Below are 27,911 nucleotides of genomic sequence, written 5' to 3' on the forward strand. Positions count from 1 at the left end.
CTTCTTCTTTGCCTCTCTTTGTTGGCCCCTAAAATCATCCTGATGCTACTCATAGGAATGAGAAAGCACCTCAGGAAGAGGGGAACCTGTTTTGGAGTGAAAAGATCACAGATATAGAGCCTGAAGGCCCCTAAGCCCTCTAGTCCACCTCCTTTACAGAAGATGAGCAAAGGTTAAGTGAGTTGCCCTAGCTGGAATTCAAAGCCAGGCCCTCCTCAAAACCCACTGCTTCTTCCATTGACCCATGCCGCCTCCCATGCTGCTCCACTTTGGGCATGCTGAATTTGAAGTGATGATGGACTGTCTCCATGGAGATGCCCTGTAGCCAGTTAGAAACATGGAACCAAAGCTCACGTGAGATGCTCAAGGATCCAAGTTTACCATTACAGATTCAGCTATTAAAGGCATGAGAGGAAGGTGATCTCTTTGAGGGAGTATACTTTCTAGAGAGATTCCCAGACCTGGATTTCTAGCTCAGACTCCCTGTCAAGCAACTTGTAAAGTAGGTGGAGCCAGGTAGGTATATGACCTAATGTGATCTAATGAAAGTATCACCCCCAATTCACAGAAGAAACAGAGGCAGGGAGGAGAGGCGACTGGCCCATCCAGCAAGGGGATCAGGCATTTGGACTGTCCAGTGTAGTTTTAGGCCAAAATGCCTCCTTGGGCTGCTTGTATATGTTACCCATGTAATACATCATCCACACTTGTTTGAATGAAAAGAAAGTACAGTTTTTCTCTTTTACTTAGCAATCTCAATAGGTGCCTTTCCAAAGCTGGCATCAACATTCACACAGATACCCAGTGAAAAATTCTCCAGCACTGGACTGCAAAGGTAAGCCAATTCACCAGGAAACAGGACAGGGAGGTGGTAGTACTTGGTAAATAGCCATCCATCTGTTCCTGTACGACCCGTGCAAATTCCCCCAGGAGTATTATGAGGCTGAAACCAACACAAGCATCAACTGACTGATCAATCTACTTAAGTCTTGTTCTTCTGTTAGACAAATTCACCACACGCTCACTCGCTAAACGCCTATAATATGCTAGGTTCTGGCGATTGAAGGGGGGTGAGCAGGGAGAAGAATAGAGTTTCCCAGACAAAGAGAAGCTAGCACCTGGGGTAAGCCTTGTAGGAAAAAGATTCTTCAAGACAAATGGGGAAGTACTGAATTCCAGGGATGGGAAATGGGGGGTGGGGAGGTCAGCCTGAAGGAATACAAAAAAGGCAGGAAACAAGATGTCAAGTCAATTGGAACATAGAGTGAAAGGGAAGAGGAAATACAGCTGGAAAAGTGGGTCAAAGCCAAATTGTGGAAGCACTCAAATGCCAGGCTAATGAGTTTGCATCTTAACCTAAAAGTCACAGGAAGCCATGAGAGGTTTCTAAGCAAGGTGATATGGATTAGACCTGTCCTCAGCAAGATGATCTTGGCAGGACTAGATAGAAGGGGAGAACTAGGAAGTAAGGAGACCAAGGAGGAGGATATTACAGTAGCCTAGGAGGAAAGGGATGAAGGCTTAAAGGGGGAGGGGGGAGGCTGGGTGAGTGAGCAGAGAGAAAGGAGGACAGGATCTTTTTATCTACAGAGATCATGTAGCACTGGAGAAAATCCTCTCTAACCCTGATGTTTTGAACACTACAAAGTAAATGAATGACTTCATCACAGCTTGCAAGACATTTGGGCACTGGACATTTTGAAATGATCTTACAGGTGGCCACGATCTTCACGGTGACCATAAACCAACAGGAAACACATTCGTTATGAATTACTCCTCCCAGGTACAGGGTGTTACCGAAGGATGAGGTGGAGGGCCTGGGCTGGGCCCTGGCCTTCCACTGGCACAGGGAGTTCCCGGGGAGGGATTTCTTATGTTAAGGCAACTTGGACCCTCTTTACAACCTGTGGTCTTAGGGCAATGCCTGCAGCCCAGAGGGCTTCTGTGACTTCTCTGAGGTCACAGAGCTAGCATGTTGGGGAAGGTCTGGACCCCACATTCTGCTAGCTTCCTGGCCAGCGCTCTATCCCCTGCTCCAGGCCGCCTCCGGTTTTACAGAAGTTAACAGAATTTTTACATGAAAATTTTTATTTAGTTGTGAAGTGGAGAAAATGACACTTATTGTTTAGCATACAAAAAGGTGTCTTTTTGAGAGTGACTTTAGCTCCACTCATCCTTTACTTCATCCCTGAAAACAAAGAAACAAGAACAAGCACAGGATGAGAAAGTGTAGCACAGAACTGATGCAACCGAAGGGCTCAGTGTAGACTCTGAAGACTGGGGTGCAAACACCAACTCTGCTACTCCCTGCCCGTGTGTCCGTGCACAGGTCGCTCAGTCCCTTCCGGCCTGAGCGCGCCGCCTTGAGGCCTTCAGAACTCTGGAGCACATGGCTCAGTGAAGGGCAGGGGGAGCTTCTGTCTCATATCTGCTCCCTTCTGTAAATCGAACGGGTTCCACTGGATGACCTCTAAGGTCCCTTCCAACTCCAAATCTATGACCTGGTTTCATTGCTGAGTGGTACAAGACCCTCTACATTCCCCTAGAAACCTCTAAAGAGACTCTACCCAGAAAATACATACTCCACGAGGAAACAGCCTTGCACGTTGTTTAATTTACTGCTCTACTAATTCTCAGAGGGGGCCAGCCTATCTCAGCACTTTCCCCCACTTGCCTCAGGGCTAGTTCGTCTCCTAAACTGAGAGTTTACTAGAACACTGAGTAATCCTACAGAAAGGCAGCTTCCTTCAACAGTCTAAGAAAAAGGTTCTGGATACAAAAGGTCCAGTTTATAATTCCAGCTCTACTGCTAACCCAATATGACATTATACAAGTCATTTAATCCTACAACTCAATTTCCTAAGTCAATCAATTACCATTTATTAAGCACCTACTATATGCCAGGCACTGTGGAGCTGAGGAAGGAGAACATTCCGGGCATGGAGCACAGCCAGGGAAGTGTTAAAAGGGAGACAGTGGATAAAAGGGGCAAGAAGGAAGAAAAGTGGATGTGGAAACAGCATGGCAGAGCTCCGGGGTGGGGGGGGCGGCGGAACAGCACTTAGAAGTAGCAATGGGAGCACCAAATAGCAGATGTCTGACTGCAAAGAAGGATCCAGACAGCTTCTAAAAGCCGAGAGAGAGACAGGCCTTCTGCAATCTGGGAGATAAACAGCCACCACACATCTCAATTCTGTGACAACTGGAGTCATTCTGGCAGGTAGGAAACAGAAGCTCACCCTTACCTACACGGCATGCCCAAGAGCTCTTGAAGGCCGCAACGTGGTGTGCTCAAGGAATACCTTTTAATACAAGCTGGCAGTCTTGAGTCACCTCCACTATATACATTGCAGCCAGAGCTAAAGCACATCACTGCAACTCATTTTTCATTCAATTCAATCAGTGATTGACAAGCTGCCTACTATGTGCAAAGCACTATGTTATAATACAAGTATAATACAAATAAATTTGATACAAGGTAACTTAAGAAGAATGCCAGTACTAACTGGGGAGGCTGGAACATACTACCACCATCACTGTGAAGTTCATCTGTGTGAACGGTCTTTCAATAGGTTTCATTCATAACATCCTATCAGCTTGGCCTTTTATGAATGGCAATTTATAAAGACCGTCTGGAGGAAAAAGAAACACATTCCCAGTAATGTACAAAAATCAATTTACAAATGTCCAGGAGACAGCCAAAATGCTTTCTTAACTAACATTATCTATTCCTATAATTATAACCAGCAGAGCCTTATTTGAAACTTCTTTTCACTTCAATTTCCCCTAAGGAAAATATTTGTGTGCAAGGCTATTATATTTAATTTTTTAATCTGCTAAGTATCCTCATATTATTAAGTTCCCAACATGCCATGTTTGACTTGGGCTTTTTCTGTTCACTTTTTTGAAAGTCTTCATTCAGTAAGTCAATCTATATCCTATTCTTTTTAATCTCTTCACATCGTCAAAATATCGTCAGGTCACCAAGAAAAGGTTAAATTATGTGTGATACATTCCATTTAAAAAGTCATGGAAATACATAGTAATTTTTAGAAATATTTCCATTTAAGAACAACTTTAAAAGATCCAACAGTTAAAAAGTGAACACCCCAGAAAGCTGGACATGTTGGTCATCCACACTGACTCATTCTGAGAGAGCCATGTCTCTGCTGTGCTTCTGTGTAGAAACCCGGAGGAAGTCTGGTATCAACAAATACAGATTTTAGCCAGCACAGGACTATCGCTACAAGGCAGGCAACCAGGAGATGTTTTTTTCCTCAATAACTCATTCAAACCACCTACTAAGGCCCTGGAGGGTAAACTGCCTTGGTGGAGAGATGGCCCATACCCACTGAATCACAGATCCTTGAAGTATCTCAAGCCTGGTCTGCTGCATATAGCACTAACCACAATACTCAATGAGGAGGAGCCAGAGACCATCCCAACACAGAAGGCTATTTATTGAGCTTTTATTTTTATTTTTTAGTGTTAGGGGAAATGCAGTACAGAACATACCAAGTTAAATGAATGGTGAACGATAAATCAAGTGATTCTGAGGACAAAAGTGGTCATTCATGGTCATCTAAGGACCCATATCTGATGATTCCTCTCTTTCCCTCACAAGGTAGCAGGAATTTAAACACGGTTCTTTAAGCATCATGATTAGTTCATTTGGATCATGAAGCAGGGAAGAAAAAGAAAAAGTGAGCCCCAGATTGCCCAACAGTAACTGACTGTCAGATCAAGAAGTTTCACTGAGATACACCAAAAGAAGAGATTCAGAACCCTGTGACGGGTCAGTGGGGAGCTGGGAGATGCCAGAAGGGAATAACTTGCAGTGATAACCACTAATTTCTGAAGAGGGCAGGAAAGTATAAGCAAATGACAGGCTAGAAAAGGTCAGTCCATAAAGTGAGAGGGAAAGCCTTACATATCACTCGGATTTTTAGGTGAGAAGACAGATAACTGTGGACTTGAGAATCCTACTGACATCAGGGGACATAAGTAATATTGTAAGTACACATGTGAAGACAAGAGAGAAACACAGACCTCCCCCAAAGGTTATTAAAAAAGACTATTGGACATCCTGAGTACTTTAATGCTCTAGGCATCAATTTACTCATGTGTAAAATAAAGAGAATAGATCAGGGAGGCTCTTCTGTGTCACAACCCCTTTGGCAGTCTGGTGAAGCCTATGGACAAGCTTCTCAGAATAATGGCTTTAAATTCACAAAATAAAATACATTGGATTACAAAGGAAACCAATTACATTGAAATATTATCAAAATATTTCAAAAAATCAACTTCACAGACTCTAGGTTAAGAACCCCTGGACTACAAGATCTCTAGGGTATCTTTCATCTCTGAAACATTATGTTACTATGACCCTGGTTCTAAGATACAAATGAACCATCCTAATATACCTCAGAGATTATCTATGCAACAAAGACCAAAAATTGTATCTGTACAGAAAACGACAGACACACAGAATCTCCCTGAGTAGGGGATTATAGTCAAAATTTTCTAGAGCTTTTCACTTAAGGGAGATGAAACAAAAGAAACAAAGCTGGAAAAAGGAATGACTCATACATTTCCAATTCTAATCAGATCAAATTTGGAATGTCTGAAGTGGTTCTAGAGGCTCCGTCTCAGGATCTGCTACCTATCATAGAAGAAAGCAACAACAGAGATGGAAAAACAAATGCTAAGCTGTCGCTATCTTCAAATCTAAATAGTCAACTGTTTGCCTTTTAAAGGAGGTCTTTCCTTGTAACTCTCAAAACAAAGTGTTGGTTCTGACGCTCTGATGAGGTGGGGGTTTCCTATGATGACTAGCTAGTTCATTAATAGCACCTCTCTCCCAGGGTTGTGGCAAGACCAAATGAGACAATATTTATAAATCAAGTGCTTAGCGCTGTGCTTGGCACATAGTAGGCACTTAATCACTGCTTGCGCTCTTATTCTTCCCTTTATTAATAATTATTTCCTATTACCTCACTGCACTAGGAAAGTCACAGGAATCTTTCTCAGTGTGAATGTTTTAGAAGGTTACGCCTGCCAGAGCAGCACAAGTTTTGGCCGGATCCTACCCAGCTAGAAAGGCTGTGGGTGAGGAGTACATGATGGACCTCATATCTGTCATCCAAGGAGCAGCTGAGCTAAACTGAAGGGGATCGTTATCAGACTGGCCACAAGCCAGTGAATGTTTTGGCCACAGTGATTCTTGAAGACCATCTCCTAAGTCATTAAAGGGCTGCAATCTATGCTGGTGGAGACAGTCCCTGTATTGACCAAATCACAGGTCTTTAAAGTACTGAAATAAGTCCTGGAAAAGTTGAAATTTAATTCAACAAAGATAAATAAGGAACAGTCTATAGACAGGTCATCTACTTTTTTCTCTCTACGTTTGTTTTCGGCTTGGAAATACGAGAAGAAAAACAAAGATTTACTGACTGAACAAAGATCTAAATAGCTCCTAAGCCAGGATACCGTAACAGAGATTGACAAGACTAAAAGAAAGTGCTACCCCCAAGTGCAGTCTTCAGAAGAACAAGGCCACTCTACCCGGGAGGAATGAACATCTACAATTCATCCTAGTCATTCACTCTTCTCTATCATGTCACACCAGAGGGCTCAGGGAGAACTAGCACTTCTGGTGTGGGGGCTTGCCATCTCCCTTTGGTGTACCTGTCACCCAACTCTCATCTTTGGCTCCAAGAGGCTACAGCATGAGCGGTGACCATACCCCAGGAAACCATCTTGGCAGATGGGCTAACCCAGGCTGAGGGTAACTGACGGGCCTCCAACCCATCAGTGAGTTAGGAGAATGTCTACTGCAAGCATGTGAAGCTTCCCCAGTGGAACCGGCAGATGAGAATGATATGTTCCAGCGGCCATGAAGGTGGCTGAAAGCAGGTGCTGTAGAGCACTTAGAGCTTAGTCAGACATCAAAGATGCCACTGCATGCTGGCCATCACCAGTTGACCTGATTTTTGTCTTGCCACTAGACTGCAACAACTCTGGAAGAGAGAGTGGAGCTGACGACTGTGCACAATTCTGATTCACATACAAGTCAAGGCGTCACCCCGTGATGTCACTGGTCCTCTCTGAAAACGAAGGACGAACAACAATCAAGCCATGCCTCAGAGCCACTCTCCCTGAGGGACTGAACTTCCCAATTCATCCCGTCTCTCACCCTTCTCTATCACTGTCATCCCTCAAAGAAAAGGCTACTCTCCCTCCAGAGGACTGAATTTTCAGAATTCATCCTAGTTATTCACCCTTCTCTCTCATGTCATCCTTCAAAGCCAAGATCACTCTCCTGGGGGGAATGAACTTCCACAATTCATCCTGGTCATTTACCCTTCTCTATCATGTCATCCCTGAAAGGTGAGGTAGAAGAGTAGGTGTACCAGCAAACAGTACGTATACAGCCCTTGTGGTTGGTAGTTTACAGACTGTCAAGGCAGGCTCACTTACATTTTTTTAGTTCTCATAAAGCATTTAAAAAAAAATGCTTGACAGATGTTAACTAATTCAACTGTACAACTACCCCTCCCCCAGGATGCTTTTATCAATAGGGAAATTGAGGCAAGGGGAATAACATTTTGTGTTTATATAATACCTTCTCTATAAAGATCTTCCAACCATGTTTGTTATCTCAATAATCCTCATAACATTCCTGTGAGGTAGGTGGTAGATGGCAAATACTATTTTTTTTCAACTTTATAGCTAGAATGAGGAATACCTGTCATACAGAAAAGTATATACTTACCTGACAGAGAGGTCTAGGGGTCTATTTACTAACAAGACAGCACTACCTTTCCTGGGACTAGCCCCCAGCCAGGGGATCTCAGGGTTCTGAATTGAGCAGAATAATTCATGAGTTCCTGTCTCCGGGTGTTCAACCTTCTCCCACCACATCACATTCCATAAAGGGCTGGGGTCATGCCTGGTGTTTATTAGAACTGACTGTTATCATTTTTCTAAATTGGCCTATTTAAGTTTTGTCAGGATGCCCAAACATTAAATTATTATTTGTTTACTGTCTGTGCCCTAGCATTGTAAATGATGTCATCAGGAATGTACAAAGCTAACAGACACAAGTGTTGGGCCGACAAAAGCAGTTCATGTTGGAGAAGTGGGAGCATTTCTTAGAGCAGGCCCTGCACAAAAAAAGGATGACTCACCAAGCCCCAAATACAGCAGCATAAGGCCTAGTCTTCTGTGCATTTTCCTCTAGGCAGAATGTGCATTTGTGTGGCTTCATGCACAATTATAATCTCTCCTGAAAGGCAATTTCTTCCATATGACAGGCTGAACCACTCGTGGCCTCAGAGTAAGCCTCACGTTGATTGTGTAGCTAACATACTGAATTACCAGACATGTTTAATGGCTTCTTTCTGAAGAATAACATGGGCCAGAAGATGTGAATCTGGTCAAGACTCCTCCAAAAAATGGCCGGAGCTCAAGAGCCAGAACTCACTTTCTCTGGGGCTGAACGACTTTTTGTCTCTGCTTACATGTCAATTTGCAGGACCACGGGGCATGAGAACCATGGAGCCACGAGGTTCTGGCAGTCTCTCTACATGACAAGCAAAGCCAAAGACATGTGGCCATTGGTACACGTCTCCTCCAAAACTGTTATTGTCTTTAACGTGCTTATTTTAAAAGATATAATTTTCCCATTTAGTGCATGCTGTATGCAAGGCTGCCGCAGAAGGACCAGAACAGGCAATGGATCTCCGTGCAGCTGTTAGCTCGCCTCTCCAGATGCCTCTGTTTACTGGGGGCCGGGAAGGGGAGTGTGCAGTCCCAGGTGAGAGAAGTCTGAACGAGGTGAACACCTGATATGAAGGCCTGGGGCGGCAAGCAGATTTCTGCCAGAGATTACAGAAACCAAAGCTTGTGTTTTATCACAATTACCTGTAATCTCTGGGCCAGACAAGAGTAATAACAAAACCTTGAGCTGCACAATAGGACAGCTGGAAAGAGGTTCTAACTCTGTGCAAAGAACAGAGCTTTTCAAAAGCCCAGTTCAATGAAGAAAAAGAAAAGGCTGAAAACTGCTTTCTCCAACAATATTTCCTCTTACTGGATTCCTGTTAATCAAACAAAACTTAGTCAACAGCCTTTATGAAAAGAATATTTGATGATTGCAGCAATAATTGCTTTGTTCCAAGAAAGGTGCTTAGGAAAAAACATTGCTAATGGGATCAGTAATTTGGTAAGTTCAGATGTGCTGGGGAAATCCCGACTCTCTTGGACAAATCATTAAAATTCTGCTCAGATAAATGTGTTTTGACTTGACATTCCACCCAGAGAATTAGCTGCCTCCCAAGGCCCCTGGGGATGCACTGTTGGGGCTGTCCCCATCCTGGTCTGTGGCAGAAAGCTCCGTTTACTAGGGCCATTCCCCTCTGGATCAAAACACATCACTCTACCCTGCCACTGGGAGATTAGGGGGGAGTGCTCAAGGAAAATCCCCGAACTGAATACAACTTCTGGTTCCTTCTTTTAAATACACGTTTTTCAAAGTTGGTTGAGTTTTGTACTTGTCTGAGCAAAGATTAAAAACTTTAACATTTACCCAGGATACTCAAGAAGCAAGTGTGCTCAAGGCTTAAAAACCAAAGGAGGTGGGACTGAACAGTAATTAAACAGCTATCACACAACTGGTATACCTCTCGTTTCCTTCAACCAGCCAACAAATAAACATTGCATTTTGTTAAGCTACCCAAGCAGGCCAGTACTAGAATTATTCATTTCCATTCAATGCAACAAACGTTGAAATATTCCGAGCCTTACAAGTGCTAGGTGCTAGGTGCTAGGCCAGGTGCTAGACGAAAGCAGTCCCTGGTCTCAAGGAACTTTCAGTCTATTGGAAGAAACAACCAGAACAATTGGGCAACCTAACAAAATGTTGGCTTCCAGGCTAAGCAGGCCATTCATCTTCTCTTCATTCCTCAGAAATAAGGACGGATTTCTTCTCCTAAGATACAATAGTATCACTCTTTGAAACCTCAGCTATCCACCCCAACACATGGAGAACAGCTACATTCTGTATTATTGCCAACATAAGTGACCCCTTCCTTTGGGATAGCGTTCTTAGTGAAAACATTAAATTTTTTCTTCATATAAAGCAACAAGTGACTTGAAAATTATCCTTGGAGCTGGGCATAAAAACCCTAGTTACATCCAGATCATCATAGATAATACTTTGTCATCCTTCTGGAGCCAGAACTGACTGACAGCCGGACCCAGAACAAGACACTCAACATCTCCAGTTTCCTTGGAGGTCAAACAGGGCTCCTTGCACTAATAAGCTCCCAGGGTTGTGGGGAAAAGACCTCGTGAACCTTCAAGTGTTCTCAAAATGACAGCTTGCTCCATACAGTTCCTTCAACAGCCCCTTACTGAGCACCCAAGCTGCCCAGCCAATCAACAGGCACTTACAAAGTGTTGACTGAATGCCAGGGCACTGTGTGGGGAGGAAGGAAGGAAGGGAGGGAATGGGATCTCTGCCTTCAAGAAACTTATCATCTGGTAGAATGATACACACACACTTCTAATACAAAGTTGTAGAAAGTTTTATAGTGAGTAAGGGAAAAGGAAAGGAAGGAGGGCTTACTTTGTGTCACACAAAGTTCTAAGCACTGGAGATTCAAATACAAGCAAAAAGACTGTCCCTGCCCTCAGAGAGCTTACATTCTAAGGGGAGTGGGGAGGAGAACACAAAAAGGAAGCAGAAAAGCCAAAAGGGGGACGAAACGAAGGCCAGCTTGGGTCCCTCCACAAAACGGAGGCCCCAGGAGGAACTTAGCAATGGGAAAAGGGAGTGAGTCTTATGGAGGGAAATTCCAAGTTGTAAAGGCTTCAGGGATGGTTGGATATTCCAGAGCAATGAAGGAGGCACCAGAATAGTGCTAGAAAACTCTGAGTGAGAACTCGCCTCCAACGAGGGGAAGCAGGACAGACTGGCCAAAAGTAGCATTTTGAGCTGGGTCTTGTAGCCAGGGTAGGATTTCAATAGGTAGATATGGAGGAGAAGGCTTTCAAGGTATAGAGATTACAATAGCTAATATCTATAGAGGGTTTAAAGGTTCACAAAGCTCTTTTTATATGTTAAAAAGGCAGGAACACAATGGACATATCTAGGTGCCTATGAGTAGCCCACTATGACTATGGGTTCAATTTAAGGATAAGGGTGGACCCCAACAGAAACTATATTGAGAAGGGCCTCAGTTGTAAAGGATTTGGGAATATCCAGTGGTGACGAGAAGCCACTGGAGTTTTTTGAACAGGTAACTGAGACGGTAAGAGTTAGGCAATTAAGAAGGTTCATGTCTATGCAATGATGTCTAAGAATGAATGGTAGGAAAAAGAAACTAGAGGTAGGGATATTAACTGGGGAATTGGAAAAGCTCAGGGATATTCCTGCACATGTCCAACCTTTTAAAGGGAAGAATTTCAGACACTGTAAATCACATTTTCAAAGCATCAGAGTGAGTCTAAAATAGCTGATTTCATTTCCTTTCTGTAATAACACAAATATTTTAAAGTCCAAAAAAAGCACTGCAACTAATTACTTCGAGCAGTACTATTTCCAAGCAAGAAGATGACTGAAGAAGAATCGGTAAAAATTTTATAACCAAACAAAAATGTTAGTTCTTAGGATCAGAATTTTAGAGCTGGAAGAAACCCTGAGGATCACCTCATCCAATCCCTCCTTTTCAGATAAGAAAACTGAGGCCCAGAGAGGACAAAAGAGTTAAGCAGCATTGCCAGGATTCAAACCCAAGCCCTGTGATTTCAGATCCCTACACTTTCCAACACGTGGCATCACTTAATTCCATTTCATCCCAAAGCCACCTTCCCCCACCCCTCTTTTTTTTTCTGGTGACTAGGCTAGTAAACAGTAAGGAAAATAGCTGTCACAGCCCTCAACCCAAAATGTTAGCCTACCCATCTAAGGCAGGGGTGGGGAACCTGCAGCCTTGAGGCCACATGTGGCCGAAGGTTCCCCACCCCATCTGAGAGTTTTCTGTCATGAGAAAGGGTCTTCCTTAGTCCCCCTGCCTGAAGATGAAGAAGTGGTAGATAGAGTTTTGGCCTTGGAGTGGGCAAAATCCCCAGACCTCTCTAAGCCTCAGTTTCTTCCTCTGTAAAATAGGGATAATAATAGCCCTCTCTCACAGGGTTAGTATAAAGATTAAATGAGATAACAAGATAAGCTTTGAAACACCATATACACAAAAGCTATTAAATTATTAAAATGAAATTATTGCTGGGCTTAGAGGAACCTTGAAGAGATGAATGCAGTGATGTCTGTTTTATTTTTAAAAAGTAAAAAAAAAAATTAACAAAAGTAGATAAACCATCATGAAGAAATTAGGCCAAATGGCATGTGATTTTTAAGAAAAACACTTCTAACTGCCTGCTTCTGGCAGATGTTTTGGGTGACAGCAGGGAGCTAGGAGTCTAGTATTGACCCAAGTCCACAATGCTCACCCCTAACAAAGTGCCTGGAAGCAGTGGCTTGCTTTTAGTTCAGGGTCAACAGGAGCATCTAGATGGGTTGAAAGAGTCACTGACATTATGGTAATAATAATTGGCCTTTAAATAGAGCCCACTACATGCCAGCCACTGTGCTAAGTGCTTAACATATTCTCTCATGAGATCCTCACAACTCTGTGAGGCAGGTGTTCATTATCCCCATTTTATAGTTGAAGAAACTGAAGCAAATAGAGGGTAAGAGACTTAAAAGTAGTTTAAACTTGTAGTGAGTTAAGGTAGAAAAGGTCTGTTCACACCCACCTAACGGAAGACATCTACCCTGCTTCCCCCCACCCCCTCCAGCTCCATTTCCAGAAAATAAACAGAGATTACCACATCCTAGGAGATGCAACAGAGGGAAGCTCCATAGAGCCCACCCAGGCCAATGCCCTCCTTTTAAAGATGAGAAAACAATGGGCCAAACAGGTAAAGCTATTTGGCCAAGGTCTAGGGACATTTTTCTTTTTTTAGAATGGAAAGAACCCAACTCCCCACCATGACCACTAAGACATGTGGGATAATAACCCACTATTTTAAAAATCACTCTTGGTCACCTTCTCCAGCTAAACCATACCTTCTTCTCTAGGAAGTTCAGGGTAGGCTCCTTTCTTATTCTCAACTGACCTTTAAATAGGAAGAAGCAGCCATCATGAAATCAGAACAATTTGGAAGCCAGAGTGGAAGGGCTGGCTAGCTGGCCTTCAGCTTGGCCTATCGATGAGCGGCGAGCTTTGTTATCCTCGGGCTCCAGGGGAGCCATCCACACCCCATCACATACACACACACCTCAGCCTTGGGCAAAGGCTTTCAACAAGCAACTTTCACAAGGCTGGAAATCTTTTTTGAGCCTGACACCAAGGGTTCAAGTTGTTCTGCTTCCCTAATGGGGTCTTTCTTCTCTTTTGAGATTTCATCAAGGTCGAGAGCTGGAAGGGCCCTCTGAGGTCACCTCATCCAACTTCGAACTCATTCCAACAAGTGGTCCTCAGATCTCCACTTGAACATTTTTAGTAACAAAAAACTCATTACTCACTGGCAGGCCAGTCCATTATCATACGGCTCTAATTGTTAGGAAGTACTCCTTATCTAGAGCCAAAATCTGCTTCCCCACAAAAGAATTTTATGAAATTATGCCTTTCTTGCTTACTACACACCTTGCCGGTAAATGTGAGCTGGTAAGGCCAACTAATTTCTAAAAATCACAAATAGGAACATGACAAAACTTTTCCAAATGGTGCCATTATGGGGATGAATCACGAATTCTTCATAAAAGGCTTCAGGTCATGAGAACAACTCACCATTTATAGGGAGATGTGTTTCCTCCTTGGGTTGTTTTTTTTCTAGTTGCCTTTCCTATAACATTAGTTTCTGAAATGTTCACATATCAAAGTCAAAGAAAACCTGGCTACTTATTTCCCAGGCCCAGCCTGATTCAATGTTCTGACATAAAAGAAGCTATCTGAGCCTTTGGACATCCACAATATATTGGGGGGAAGGCAATAACTCAGAGGATATTCTAGACTGTTCACCCTATATGTACCATAAAGAAAGGGTTATCTTTTATGAATTTAGGGGATGATCTATGCATCTGGTTGAATTGTTTTGATTTATTCTGAGATAATGGGAACACTGTATCTGTTTTATGTTTTCCCATTTTCTCCTTGGTTGAAGAAATGGGGAAATTAGCAAGTGCTTGGGCAGAAATGTGGACTTATGGCATGCACAGGGAAGTCAGGAGGCTTCCTGATGAGCTAAGAGTGAGCCTTGCAGAAGGGTCCTAGAACACCTAATAGTTAAATTCCATTTGTGGAGACAAGCTAGAGATGTTGACAACCATGAGACAATCATATTGGACCAATTTAGGGCAAGGGAGACGTCACAGGATCAAAGAGTTAAAGAAGGTTCCCTAGAGATCATCTAATCCAACTCCATCATTTTATAGACACTGTGAGGCCCAGAGAGGTTGACTTCATAGTCATCTAATCTGCAAGAGAGCCAGGGCAGGAAGCCACATTCATCGACTCCAGATCTAGAACTCCTTCCACTCTGTCAGGCTACAGCCGAAAAGAACAGCCTAGAAATGAAGTACCGTCTACCCTAAGGGCCAGGAGTTCTCTTTTATATCAGGCCAACAACACGTGAACAAACTAGCCCTGTCACTACATTCTGACCCAATGGAACAATGAATGCCAATGAGGTTCCTCAATGAGATTCCTAAAACCTAAAAAATAAACTAACACGGCAATTATCCAGAAGGAGGGGTGATAGCCATCCTCTACCTGAGCCTGGTTAAGCCACATCAGGCACGTCTGAGGAAGTACTGGCTGCAGAGAAGGGTAACCAGAAAGACTGCAGTTCTCAAAGCCATGCTGGATGAGGGACAGGTGGAAGAACTGAGGAAGCATAGCCTGGTGAAGAGAAGATTAAGGGGTGACATGACAGCTGGTTTCATGTATCTGAAAGGCTGTCACATGGAAGAAGGATTAGGCTTGGGATGCTTGGCCCCAGAGGGCAAAGCTAAGTTTAACGGGAAGGCTGCAGAAAGATTTCATCTCAATATAAGGAAAAACTTCCTAATCATTAGAGCTCAGTAGGCTGCCTCAGGAGAGAGCGGCTGCCCATCATACAAGTGTTCAAAGAAATACTTCGGGGATATTGAAGAGATTCCTGTGCAGATACAGAGGAGACCAGAGGACTTTGGGAATCCTTCCAACGATAAGGATCAGGCCATAACTCCTAATCCCGAATCCTTACTGTTTCAGTGGGAAAAGGATTAATTCCCAGACCTTGATATGAAACATTGTTGGGGAAAAAAGGCAAATTTTTACCTGGCTAACTGCTAAGCTAATGAAAGCTACTAATTTCCTGAAGGGTATTCCTGTCATTTAAGTAGAAACACTAAATCTGGCCTCAGACATTTAGTAGCTGTGTGACCCTGAGCAAGTCACTTAACCCTGTTTGCCTCAGTTTCCACATCTGTAAAAAGTGCTGGAAAAGGAAACAGCCAACTCCTCCAGTATCTTTGCCAAGAAAACCCCAAGAAAATGGGGTCACAAAGAGCAGAATACCGCTGAAATTACTAAAGAACAAGAACTAACTGTAAGTACCAGCTCTTATAAAAGAAAGGGGCCTTTCCCTCTTATCGAAGGTCAGAGAATATCCGTATCTGTGAAATTTTCTTTCTTTATTCTGTTTATTCCCTTGTTTCTAGACTACACAGGGGAGACACTTAGTAATCTGAAAAGATCACAGATCATGGAGTTAGAGTTACAAGGGACCTTGGAGGCCACAGGGGACAAATCCCTCATTTTACTGAGGAAGAAACTGAGGCTGGGAGATGTTAAAGTGACTTGACCAGGGTCGCACAGCTATTATGTGTCTGAAGTTGGATTTGAACTCGGGTCCGCTGCAGCACTCTAACCATCACACTGCCTGGCTGCCCTTCAAGAAGCTTACAGTCATTTAGGGACAGATTTCTACTCTCCTGAGGCTGTAAAAAGGTGGCAACAAACGTTAGAGTGAGATTTCTGCCCAGCATGTATACAGGGCCAGTGGCAGCCGGGGGCCCTGAGTTCGAATCTCCCGCAGCCTCAGCTCCTGTGGATCTGTTCTGGGGCTCGAGGAAGCTGCAGACCCCGGGGTCCCTCGGGCTCCCCGTCTATCCTGGCGTGGGCTCGGGTGGCCTCCGGGACGGCCCCCAGGGGCGAGCACTGTGGACTCCTCGGAGGGCGTGGGCTGGCCCGCGGCAACCATCAAATCCAGCTCTCTCGAGTGACAAAGGAGGAAACTGAGGCAGCGAGGCTCCAAGTCCCGCGGGCAGCCAGGGCCTTAGGGGACTAGAATTTGAACCCAGGGCCCCCAACTCCAACCCCAGGACTTTCCCGGAGCCCTCGGACGAGGAAAGGGGGGGTGGGGAGGGAAGGCGGAACCTTCCCCTCCCGGGGCCTTCGGACCCCAAAGAACGGGCAGGCTGACGTCGGGGAGCGAGATTCAAACCCGGCCCCGCGAGAACCTCCCGTCCTGGGGGGCCCCTCCTCCGCTTCTCTAGGCCTCAGTTTCCTCCTCCGTCAAAGGCCGGCCCCGCCCACACTCGACGCCCGTCAGGGGGCCTCAGTTTCCCCACCGGTCCCCGCGTCCGTACCGGAGCCGGCCCCTCTCTCGCCCTCGTCCCCACCCCGGCCGACGGCCGCGGCTCCTACCCAGATACTCGTAGTCGGGCAGCGCTAAGCGATCGGGACTCAGCATCCTCCGGCTGGCTGCGGCTTCGGCCCCCCCCGCCTTCTCGGCTTCCGTAGCGCGGTCTCCGTTGCCATGGCAACCACAGGGCCCGGCGCGGCGTGGAGGAGGGGCCGAGAGGAGGGGGCGGTTCACGCAAAGGGGATCCGGGCAGCAACTCGAAGCAGGCCCAGTGAGTTCCGGAGGGCTTCGGGCCCGCCCGGGGGAGAGGGCGGAGGGGCCTAATTAGTGGGGGCGCGCGCCATATGTGGACTTACAGCTGCCAGGCACCTTCTAGCACAGCCGGCCCCACGGGAGCGAGGGTCCTCCAGGCCCGCGCATTCATTAAGCACTTGCTGTATACCACAAACGGGGCTAGGAGCCGGGGACCAAAGACAGAAATGAAGCGGCCCCGCCCTCAAGCAGTTAACATTCTATTGGAGGAGACAACATGCGCACATATGAATGAATGAATGAATGAACATTTATTATTCACCTATTACTGTCCTAGGGCCTGCCCTCGAGGAGCTTACATTCTTTTGGAGGAGAAAACCAGTACGCATATGAATGAATGAACGAACACTTATCAAGTAGTTACTACTGCCCTTAGCATGTGAGAGATTTGTACATATATGCATATATGCCTCTATACATATGTATACATATGTGTATATATTAAAAATTAAACTTTCCCCGACCTCACCAAGCTTAGATTCTTTTGGAGGAGACAGTCCATGAACGAATGAATGAATCAACGTTTCTTAAGTACATACCTAGTACAGGCCAGGCACTGTGCTGGGTGCAGGGCATTCTACGGAGGAGGGCAGCGACCTATGCACATAAAATGGAATACAGAATAAAAACAGGAGAAATACAAGCAGCTGAGGGCCATTAGCAAAGGCTACGGTTGAGCCGAACTGTGAAGCTAGCCGTGGGCTCTGGACTCGACCCAGAGAGGAAGAGGGGAGCACTCTGTACGTGGGAGACGCGTTGGCTCTAATCTTCATCCTTTGACTTTCCAAAGAGGACCGATGATATCTCGGGATGAAGTCTTGACTCAGGTGTGAAATGGATTTAAGTGAGACAAAGCTGAACAAAGTCGTCAGCCTCACTCTCTCTTCCAGAGTTATCACAGTCCAGCGTCAAGACAAAAGGCGGGCGACCGGTGACGCCGGGGGATGAAGTGGATGGTGTTGGCATCTCCAGTGTCTGACCAAGCTCTAGGCGCTTCACAGCGCCTGCTTTAGCCGCCTTCTCATCTGCCCGCTCGGCTAGAGGTAGTTACCCCCCTAACTCCACCATGGATTTGACGCCCTCAACCCGGTTTAGTTCATCTGCCATAATAGTCTGAATGCCACGGCTTCTTGGAGATACAGGTGTGAATAGTATAGAATTTATGTGTAACAAGCCTCGAAAGGGAGGCTGGCACCAGATTACAAAGGTCTTTGAATGCCAGGATGAGAAGTTCATTTTGTCTGCTAGAGGCAACTGGGAACCCTTAGAGTTTTTTAAGCTAAGGAGCGGCATGGCTATGCTTAATAATTTCATTTTGGCATTTGTGAGGGGGGTGGACTAATAAAGAGAATGGCAAAGGATGTGGGTTCAAATCCTGACTCTGCTATTTTCCAACTCTGTCCTTGGTTAAATGATTTAGTCTCTCCAGATTTCTTCATCAGGAAAATGAGGACTCGATGACCTCTATGTCCCATCCAGCTCTAAATCAATCACTTGTCCAAGGTCACAAGGTAGTAAGTAGTAGCAGCAGATTCAGCATTTGAACCCAGGTCCCTTGACCAAATCTGTCACTTTTTCTCTAGTACTAAACCCAGATCGTAAACTTTAATTGTATGTATACATATGTATACATATGTATAGAGGCATATATGCATGTATGTACAAATCTTTCACATGCTAAGGACAGTAGTAACTACTTCATAAGTGTCCGTTCATTCATTCATATGCGTACTGGTTTTCTCCTCCAAAATCCGATTAAATCCAATGCTCCCCATGCCCTCCAATTTTACCCATGAAGAAATGGAGCCCCAGAGAAGGGAAGTAAGCTGCCCAAGACCATGCAGCCTTAGTGGCGAGATCCGTGACTCTAAATCCCTGACTCCCTTGGAGTCCACTGAGCTCTCTGGTACCAATCCCGTGCTTCCCTTGGCCTCCCCACCTTGCAAATGATCCTTGTTAGTTCCCATACCCTGAATTCCCAAGCCCTGTAACTGTTCCCTACTTTCTCCCACCCTTTATTCCGCCTTGCATTTGCTCCTTTCCTTTCTCTGAATTCCATCAGTATTTTCCTGTTGCACCCATGTAGGAATGTAGGGTCAGAGATTTAGAGCTGGAAGGGCACTGAGCCGTGGAGACCTGCCCATACGTGACAAAGAATATTCTCTACAACCTTGCCAGCAAGTGGCCATTTAACCTGTGCTTGAAGACTCCTAGGGCTGCCCAAGGGAACCCATTTCACTCTTGGATAGCTCTCATGATTTCTCCTTACATCAATCCAAACTCCTCCTCACTAACTTGGGCCAAGCAGAACTTGGCCTTCCTTATTCCATCATGCCTCCTATTCCAAGTCTTCTCTTCTCCAGATTAAATACCCCCCCACCCCCACCCCCTCTACCTCTGATCCTTCGACAGGGCATGATCTTAAGACTTTTCACCGTCCTGGTCCCTTTCCTTTAGGTGCTCTCTGGCTCTTCAATATGGGGTGCCCAGACCTGGACCCAAGACTCCAGGTTTGGTCTAATTGGGCAGGCAGAGTACAGGGGAACTCATATATCCCTAGTCTTGGAGTTTGATGGGGTCCCCATCAGTGGATCCCCTCTTTATTCACCAAGAAATTATTCCATTCTTTCTCATAAGAACTCATAAATAAGGATGCCTATGTAAGCTGCGACCCAGAACCTCAGATCTTGGTTTACAGAGAGTGGGTTTAGTCGTGCACTCTCTGGTTCGCGCCACCACCTAAGATTTCCCCAGAATTTGACTATTTTTATAGCTCACGTGTAGGTCTCTACAGGTAAGTTTCTATACAAGCATTAGGTTAACAATATTGCCCGTATACAGGACAGGATTTTTGTCACCTGATAGAAAATGAAAAACCCAAAGGACTCACATCCAATGCCGTAAATAGTCAAGACAACCCTCTTTCCTTCTTTAATGAGCCCCACCTCTCCCAGGGATGGTCCTCCTAATTTGTAGTACTCCTTTGTACTTGAGATCTCCTAGGAAAGAGAAAGCTTAGAACTATTGGAGCATCACCCATATAACTCACATTAGAAGTGGAGGGCAAGGTCCAGGTTTCTCCCTCCATATCACAGCTCTTTCTCTTGGTGCTTTTAGACTTCATTGTGGCTGCCACTTGGTCTTGGAATTCTTCCACTTGGTCAGAGAACTTAGCCTTGTCCAGGAAATCCAAGTTTCTCCAGGAGATAGCATAGGAAATTCCCTCCTATCTTCAGGAGACTAGGTCCAAGAGTACCCATTACTCCACTATTGCCTTGTCTGTAGTCCCCTGGGGTTACATGGTTATCATTGAGGAACTCCTTCACCTCTCTGCCATTGCCTCTCTATTGCTGTCATTTCTGGGGCTGAAGTTCCCTGAGAGACTGCATATAAATAACTCCTCACCCCCACCCCAAGAACAGGAACCTAATCTCTGTCTACAGACCTCTTCCTTTGTACATCTTTCCAGCCTAGTCTCTGTCAGAACAAAGACCTCATCCTTTTATTTTGCTAAGTTAACCAGGTGCTCCCTGGTCATACCTTCTAATTCTTCCCTCAGTTAACATATGCAGTCCCTGCAAATCACACCAGGTTCTACAGACCCAGTTCTGGATGTTTCTCTGGGACCTTTCAAGGTTCCAGTACTAGACAGCTCACTCATAGCAGTTCCTTTGTCCCCAAAGAGTCCGTAACAGTGGCAAAATCTTCCCTGCAGTACCTTCATCACAGCTCCCCAAATCAGTAATCCTTTGCAAGGATACAGACCTTCTTTAATGGAGGGAGGTCTGCCTTGTTGTTTATGCTCACCTGAACAAACAATTGTACTATGCTCTCCTAGGCTCATGCTTTCTTTGGTGTCTAAAAGGCTCAGTCTGAACCCAAGAAACAAGTAATTTTAAAGCAAAAACAAGATCAATAAAGAACTAAAATTAAATGTAAGAAATAACAAAAAAATTAAAAAGAAAAAATTTTAAAACAACAGAATCTGCCCCTGAAAAGGGAAAATGGACTTTCTAAAAAGATAAACAAGCTCCTTTCTGTAGACTCGAAGTTAATGAACATCTTGAACCAGGCTCCACAGATGTCACTGTGCCCCAGGATGCCAACTATGGATTCACACAGTCCAAGCTTGATCTCAGGGAGTCTCTCATCTCTAGTCTTTGTACTCTACAGATCTGTATCTGTTTTTCTTTAAATGCCAAGTTCAAGGATACAGTTCAGATCTACATTAACTCTGATTTGGGATTTAATCAGTCATCCCCAAAGGCAATGACTCAGTCCATCTTCTCCAAAATGGTGCTAGCAGTCCAACAAGAACCCAGGGCAAAGGGATGTCCTTGAAATGTCCTTGAAAGTCGTCTTTGGAGGTGTTCACACTTTCAATTGGGACATATCTTCAAAGCCAGAACAAAAGCCTCATCCTCTAACCTTTCCAAATTGACCATGCTCCTCTTAGTCACCGTCTCCACATGTGTTGGAAATTTCTTCCTTATAACACTTTCCCAGCTCCCCTCAAAAGCAAGCATCATCTCCTATTTATCTGCTCTCTATCTCCATACTCAAAGCATAGATAGGTCAAAGGTTAGTAGGGCAGGGCCTCTCCAATTATGCTCTTAGTTGTGTTAATTTCCCTTTCCCACCATTCAAAGTCCATAGGACCATAGAGGTAGAATTGGTTGGAACCTCAGAGATATCTAGTCTGGAGATTCTTAACCTGAGATCCACAGATCCCCAAAGGGCCTATAAATTTGGAAGGGGGAAAATTACATTTTTTCCCAATATAATTAGTTTCCTTTGTAATCTTGTGTATTTTATTTTGCATTGAAATACATGATTCTGAGAAGGGGTCAGCAGGCTTCACCAGAGTGACTGCCAGAGGGGTCCTTGGCACTCAAAAAGGTCCTAAGCTAGCCCAACTCCTTAATCTGCCAGATGAGGAAATAGAGGCCAAGAGAGGCCAAATGATTTGCCCAGAGTCATAGAGCTAATAAGGGGCAGCTACATGGCATCATGGATAGAATGCCCTGCTTGGAGGCAAGAAGACTCATCTTCCGGAATTCAAATCCAGCCTCAGCTATTTGCTAGCTATGTGACCCTGGGCAAGTCACTTAACCCTGTGTGCCTCAGTTCCTCATCTGTAAAATGAGCTAGAGAAGGAAATGGCAAACCACTCTAGTATCTCTGCCAAGAAAACTCCAAATGGGGTCACAGAGAGTCAGACCTGACTGAAAACAACTGAACAATAACATAGAGTTTAATAAAAAGCAGAGCTGGGAGTCAAACCCAGGTCTTTTGACTCTAAATCCAGCTTATTTCCCCTATAGGAAGGAGGTTGACTCTTCAGTCCTGAATCATCAACCTCTCCAAGCCCAACCTTTCTCTAGCTTCAGTATGATAGGCTTAGATGAGACCAAATTGTGGGAATGAAAGAATGGAAATCTGCAGCCACCATTATGCTCATCCCAATTCCTAGCCCCATGGAACCTTAACCTGCCTCTGTTCTTTCTCTTTGTCTCTGTCTCTCTCTTCCATGTACACACACATGCATACATATAAACACTCACTCACAAGCTCATTCATACACTTACTCTTATTAAATCAGTCTTACACACACTGGTCCTCAGCTTTGTGGGGTCACCTCCCCATTCAACACTTGAATTTGGTCATGCCAGTAAAAAATTTAAAAATTAAAAAAAAAAAAAACAAAATTGGAAAGTTCCTGGGCCATCAGCTTCTCAAGGAAGCTCATTTTCATGGTGAAAAGAGTTTATGACTTCTCCAGTGAAGATTCCCAAACTTCCTAATTCTCCCCAGGAAAATAGGTCACATTCTCTTTGCGATTGTATGTTCGCTCTTTCTCTTCTTCTCTCTGTCCTGGTTTTGGGTCCAATTCAGGAGCAGAGATTGACCAAACTTGGAGAAGCTTCTACATTCTGAGAGCATTTACTAGGACTGGGGCCTGCGATTAAATCCTCCAAACTAGTCAACTTCTTTCCTCCACCCGGACCACTCCCCCAACTCAATAAATGCAGATATGACTATTCCTTGAGATTCCTTCGTGGGTTTTATTGTTAATAAGATAATAAGAGCAAAAATAGGAAGGCAGTGTGGTACAGTGGATTTGCATTCATAGAATGTGGGTTCAAATCTTGACACTTCCTCTAAAATACCTGTGTGACTTTGGACTTCTCCAGGCCTCAGTTTCCTCAACTTGTACAAGGAGAGGTTTGGACAAGTAAAGTCCCTTCCAGTTATCAATCTATTATCCTATAAACGCTGGATTTATCATTGTTGTTGTTGTTCCCACGTCACCTTTTGGGGTTTTCTTGACAAAGATTCCAGAGTGGTTTGCCATTTCTTTCTCCAGCTCATTTTACAGATGAAGAAACTGAGGCAGACAAGGTGAAGTGATTTCCCTAGGATCATACAACTAGCAAGTGTCTGAGGCTAGATTTGATCTCAGGTCTTCTTGACTCCTGCCTAGCTCTATCCACTGTGCCACTTAACTGCCAAACAGGTGACTCAGATTCTAATCCAGTATCTGCTAATTCTCACCTGTGTGACTTTGAGCAAATCACTTAATCGCTCTGAGCCTCAATTTCCTCATCTGTAAAATGAGCTGGGTTGAGCTGAACAACCTCTGAGGTCCCTCTCCCACCCTCAATCTACGATCTTATAATAACGGTTTATGAATGGTGATGATTTCACCGAATCTTAGAGCCCATCTATCCTACTCATGCTGAAATCATAATCCTTCCCTCTACAGCATCTTGGAGAAGCAGCCATCCTGTAAAACGAAATTAGTGGTAATGAAATTAATTAATGGTAATACTTGATTGGAATTATGATATGATTGTATTCACCCTCATTAAACCTTTGTGAAGTGGATCAGGGCAGGTCAGAGGGTCGTAGATTTAGAATTAGAAGGCGCCTTAATGATCATCTAATCCGTTCCCTTCTCATTTTACAGGTGAAGAAACTGAGGTTTACTGAGTCATAAAGTGACAGGGGTAGGAAATAGAAGAGATTGAATTTGAATCCAGGTTCACTGACTCTGGACCTGGCACTCTTTTTACTACAAGAGGCAGCAAAGGGGAAGTTAGGTGGTGAAGTGGATACAGTGCCAAGTCTTGAGTCGGTAAGACCCGAGTTCAAATCCTACCTTACCCACTTAGTAGCTTTTGTGGCTCTGGGCAGGTCACTCAACTGCCACCTGCCTCAGTTCATCATCTATAAAATGGGTGTACCTTACTGGGTTGTTGTGAGGCTCAAATGACAGAAAATTCATAAAGCGCTCTCCAAACCTTAAAGTGCTGTGTAAGTGAGAGCTTTTACTACCTCCGTTTTTAAATTCTGGAAACAAAGCAAGAAAGTGACTCATCCAAGGATATCCATTGAGTCAGTGGGAAAACTAGCCCTAGACCCCAGATCTCCCAGCTCCCGGACTACTGGTCTGGTCGCTCAGCCAGACAGCCTCCTTTTTTTCAGAGGTTTCTGGGTTGTATTTTTTTTTCTCTTGGTTGTTGTTGTTGTTTTTTAAACCACGGCCCCTGCCCAGCTAGCAGCTGGAACCTCCCAGACAAGAGAAGAGGATTTGGAGTTAAGGCCTAGCCTTCAACACCCTGGTATTTGTTAGGCACTCACTGGTCCTGGGGCCCAGGAGCTGCTGCCCCTGGGACTGCTGTGTGGTGGGGCTCGGGACCGTTGCTCCAGGAAGATAGCTTTGTTTGGACATTAACCCATTTGTGGTTATAATAATGATAACTTTCAGCACCAGTGGCGCCTGGCTGTTAATGACTCAAAGAATGCTAAATAGAACAAGATGTCATCTCTGCAGCCCTTGGTCGGTTTTTCCTGCAGTTCTGTCCCTCCCATTATAATCCTCAGGACCCCTGTCTAGTAGGCCCGTCTGTCTAGCTCCGAAGGCATTTGGCAGTCCGGCGGGGCTGTGGGTGAGGTTTGCTGTCCTGCCTCCATATCAAAGAGAAGTTAAAGGAGCCCTGCATAGCCCAGCGTTAACCTGATGTTAGCATGGGTCGAACAGCCCTAGAGCCTTTTTTAAGCAGGAGTGGTGACCTCCCAAAATGTTGTTTGTTTATTCCCAAGGACTAACTACTTTTAGATTTCTCTTCTATCATTGGTCTAATGGGCAAGGGGGGAGGAACACCCCTGGTGAGACACAGGGGCTGACAAGGAACGAAAACACAAGGAGGCCATTATAGTCAGGTGTTTGTTGTGGCCTCTTTGGACCTTCAGGGCAAGAGAAAATGAGGGCCTCCTTGGGGTTTTCTAAATATCATCATCACAATATCATATTTCTGGAAACAGCCAAACCCTCAGCCAGGAGAGCCAATGCATCAGAAAAGATAAGCTCGCAGAAATGAGAAGGGGAAAATTCTATGACAATGATCAAGGAAGGGAAACACTGTGAAACAAATGAAAACAATAGGTTTGTTGGGGGCATCTCTGGCTCTTTCACAAAAGGCATGGGAGGAACTCAAGAGTAACAGCAGGGTTGGAGACTCCAGAAATAGGAACTTTTACCCAACATTTATTAATTGTTATGAGTTTTTTTGGTTTTCTTTTTTTCTTCTTCAATTGGGGAAGAGAGGTAGGAGAAAATGAAAAGGGATTTGTGTTCATTGAAAAGAGTCAAATAAAATTTTTAAAAATATATCAAATGCCTACCACGGACAAGCAATCATTCTAGGTAGCCACTAAAGGTAGAACAAAGACTCCATCCTTTCCCTTAAGGAGTTAATGCTGTAGTCAGGGTACATAGGAAAAGTACACAGATACGTCGAATATGAAATCGAATACAAGTGCACACACACTGGAGACAAAGTGGGCGCCCGTTGACTGGGGAATGTTTGAACAGGTTTGGGGCACATGAATGTGAAGGAATGTTATTGTGCCATTAAAATGATGACTATGAGGAATGGGGGGGATGGGAAGATGTGTTTGTCTTGATCAACAGGGAATAGCTTTTTAAATGGAGAGGCCTATTATATTGAGCTCCACTGGCGAAATTGAGCCTTCCTCTCTTTCATTTGTCTATACGTTCTGAGACACCTCCCCCATCCCTACATTTTGTTTCCATCATATGAAACAAAGAAAGGACAGAGAACAACTATCCCTGTAACAGGGGTCTGGCACACTCGCACAGACCCCCTCGGCTTGCTTAGCTGATGTCACCTCCCCAAGTGGCTGAGAAACCGGCTTCCGGGAGAGTTGTGATGACATGAAATTGTTCCTTCCAGAGACTGGAACATGTGTAGGCTTTATATAACTAGTTCCCGTCTGCTAACCATGTGGTCGGGGAGGAGCCTTTTTTCAAGTGGCTGAGTAGCTGGGACTGGGGGCATCTTTGAAAAGGCCAGGTCAGCTTCAGGTTAACCCTGTTGGACCATTTCCTCAGTCACAATTGGTCCTTGGCTGTTTTACTCATGGCCAGACTCCTTTGCTAGCAGCATCTAGCAAAACACAATACTGTAACAGGAAGAGTCCTCAGAGCCTTTTTCTTTGAAGGCCATTTGGTTCCAAGAAATAGGCCTTGGTTTTTGGCCCCTGTCCTTGTTTTTTTTCTGATCTAGGTGAAGAGATTAAAGTCTCTAGTCTTGGGAATTTCAAAAGGTCAGGAGAGAAAAGGGTCTAGGGTTCCCCAAATTGGGGTTTTGCAGCCATCTCCGCACTGATAACCCAGCCCAGTGGTAGCAGAGACAAGGACTCACCCAGCATCGATGGCAGGTTTAAATGTGATCTTGGTGGGGCCAATGCCATATAGGAAGTTAGAGCCTACTTGCCTCAAAGGTGGAAGTGGTATAAGGGAGCGTGTGCCCCAAGGTACTGGGGAAAATGTTTATACTTCAATTTTTGCTGTTTCTTTGTAGTACATGTCTCTTTGTAAATGTTAGTTGATGTTAAGAGGTTAATGGAACTGGGGTCCTAGTCGCTAAGGCATAACAATGAGGGGATGGATGCAGCTAGTGAGAGCTTGAGCCCATGGCAGAAGAAAAAAGATACCCCCACAAACCCATAGAGCCCTGAGGGGCCAACGTAGGCTGGCTGACTTTAGAAGAAAGAGCCAGAGCTACCTGCTATCCTACATACATCACAACTACGATAACATAAGGGGAAACAATGAAAAACAGCAAATCGCAGATTAGACACAAAGTCTAATCTTGGTTGCAGCTAACTTGTAATTAATTAGTAGAGAAGTAGTAGACAATGGGTAGTGATTTTTACATATATCATCACTCCCAGGCACTGTGTTGGTTTGGCATTTAAAGCCTTTCATAACCTAGCCTCAACCTACCTTTCCAGCCTAATTCCATATCGCTCCCCTGCAGCCACCCTTGACAAACAGCCCTCTTACTGTTCCTCATACGTAGTACACCACTTCCTGTCTGTGGGAGCCTTTGCACATGTCTGGCATGCTCCCCCATCTCATCTCTACCTCGTAGAATCTCAGTCTCCTTCATGACTCTCCTCAAAGTCCTCTATGAAGACCTTTCTGACCAGCTGCTATTGCCCTCTCCAGCCAAATCCCCATGTATCTATTTTGTCTCCTCCTGTGGAATGTTAAGTTCCCAGAAGGCAAGAATTGTTTCGCTTCTATCTTTATATCCCCAGTTCATAGTATGGTGCCTGGAGCATGGTAGACAATTGATAAATGCTGTTGATGGATTGATTTGGTTTAGCTGTCAGAGGAGAAAATATTTATAAAGTCTTTTACAAACCTTAAAGTGTTATGTAAATATTAACTATTATTGTTATTAACTGTTTTCATCTGTTATGAGAGAGGTTTTTTTGGGGGGGGCAGTAGTTTAAGGTTTTTGGAAGGTGATAGTGATGCAAAAAACAACCAAAATCAATAAATACATATTTGTAAAAGAGTATGTGTCTAG

The 27,911-nt window shown here is 44.6% G+C and overlaps 1 protein-coding gene across 1 annotated transcript in view; it reads right to left on the bottom strand.

The window, feature by feature from the left end:
- The window catches only part of CUNH11orf49 (chromosome unknown C11orf49 homolog), a 178,787-nt gene extending 161,919 nt beyond the window's left edge, over positions 1 to 16,868 (bottom strand). The window contains 2 exon segments of the mRNA XM_027837751.1: positions 16,755 to 16,826; positions 16,829 to 16,868. Coding sequence (XP_027693552.1) covers positions 16,755 to 16,826; positions 16,829 to 16,868 — 112 coding nt within the window.
- Positions 16,869 to 27,911: the final 11,043 nt, after the last annotated feature.

The sequence above is a fragment of the Vombatus ursinus genome, unplaced genomic scaffold (assembly GCF_900497805.2).
Source record: "Vombatus ursinus unplaced genomic scaffold, bare-nosed wombat genome assembly UNPS02014822.1, whole genome shotgun sequence".
NCBI lineage: Eukaryota > Metazoa > Chordata > Mammalia > Diprotodontia > Vombatidae > Vombatus > Vombatus ursinus.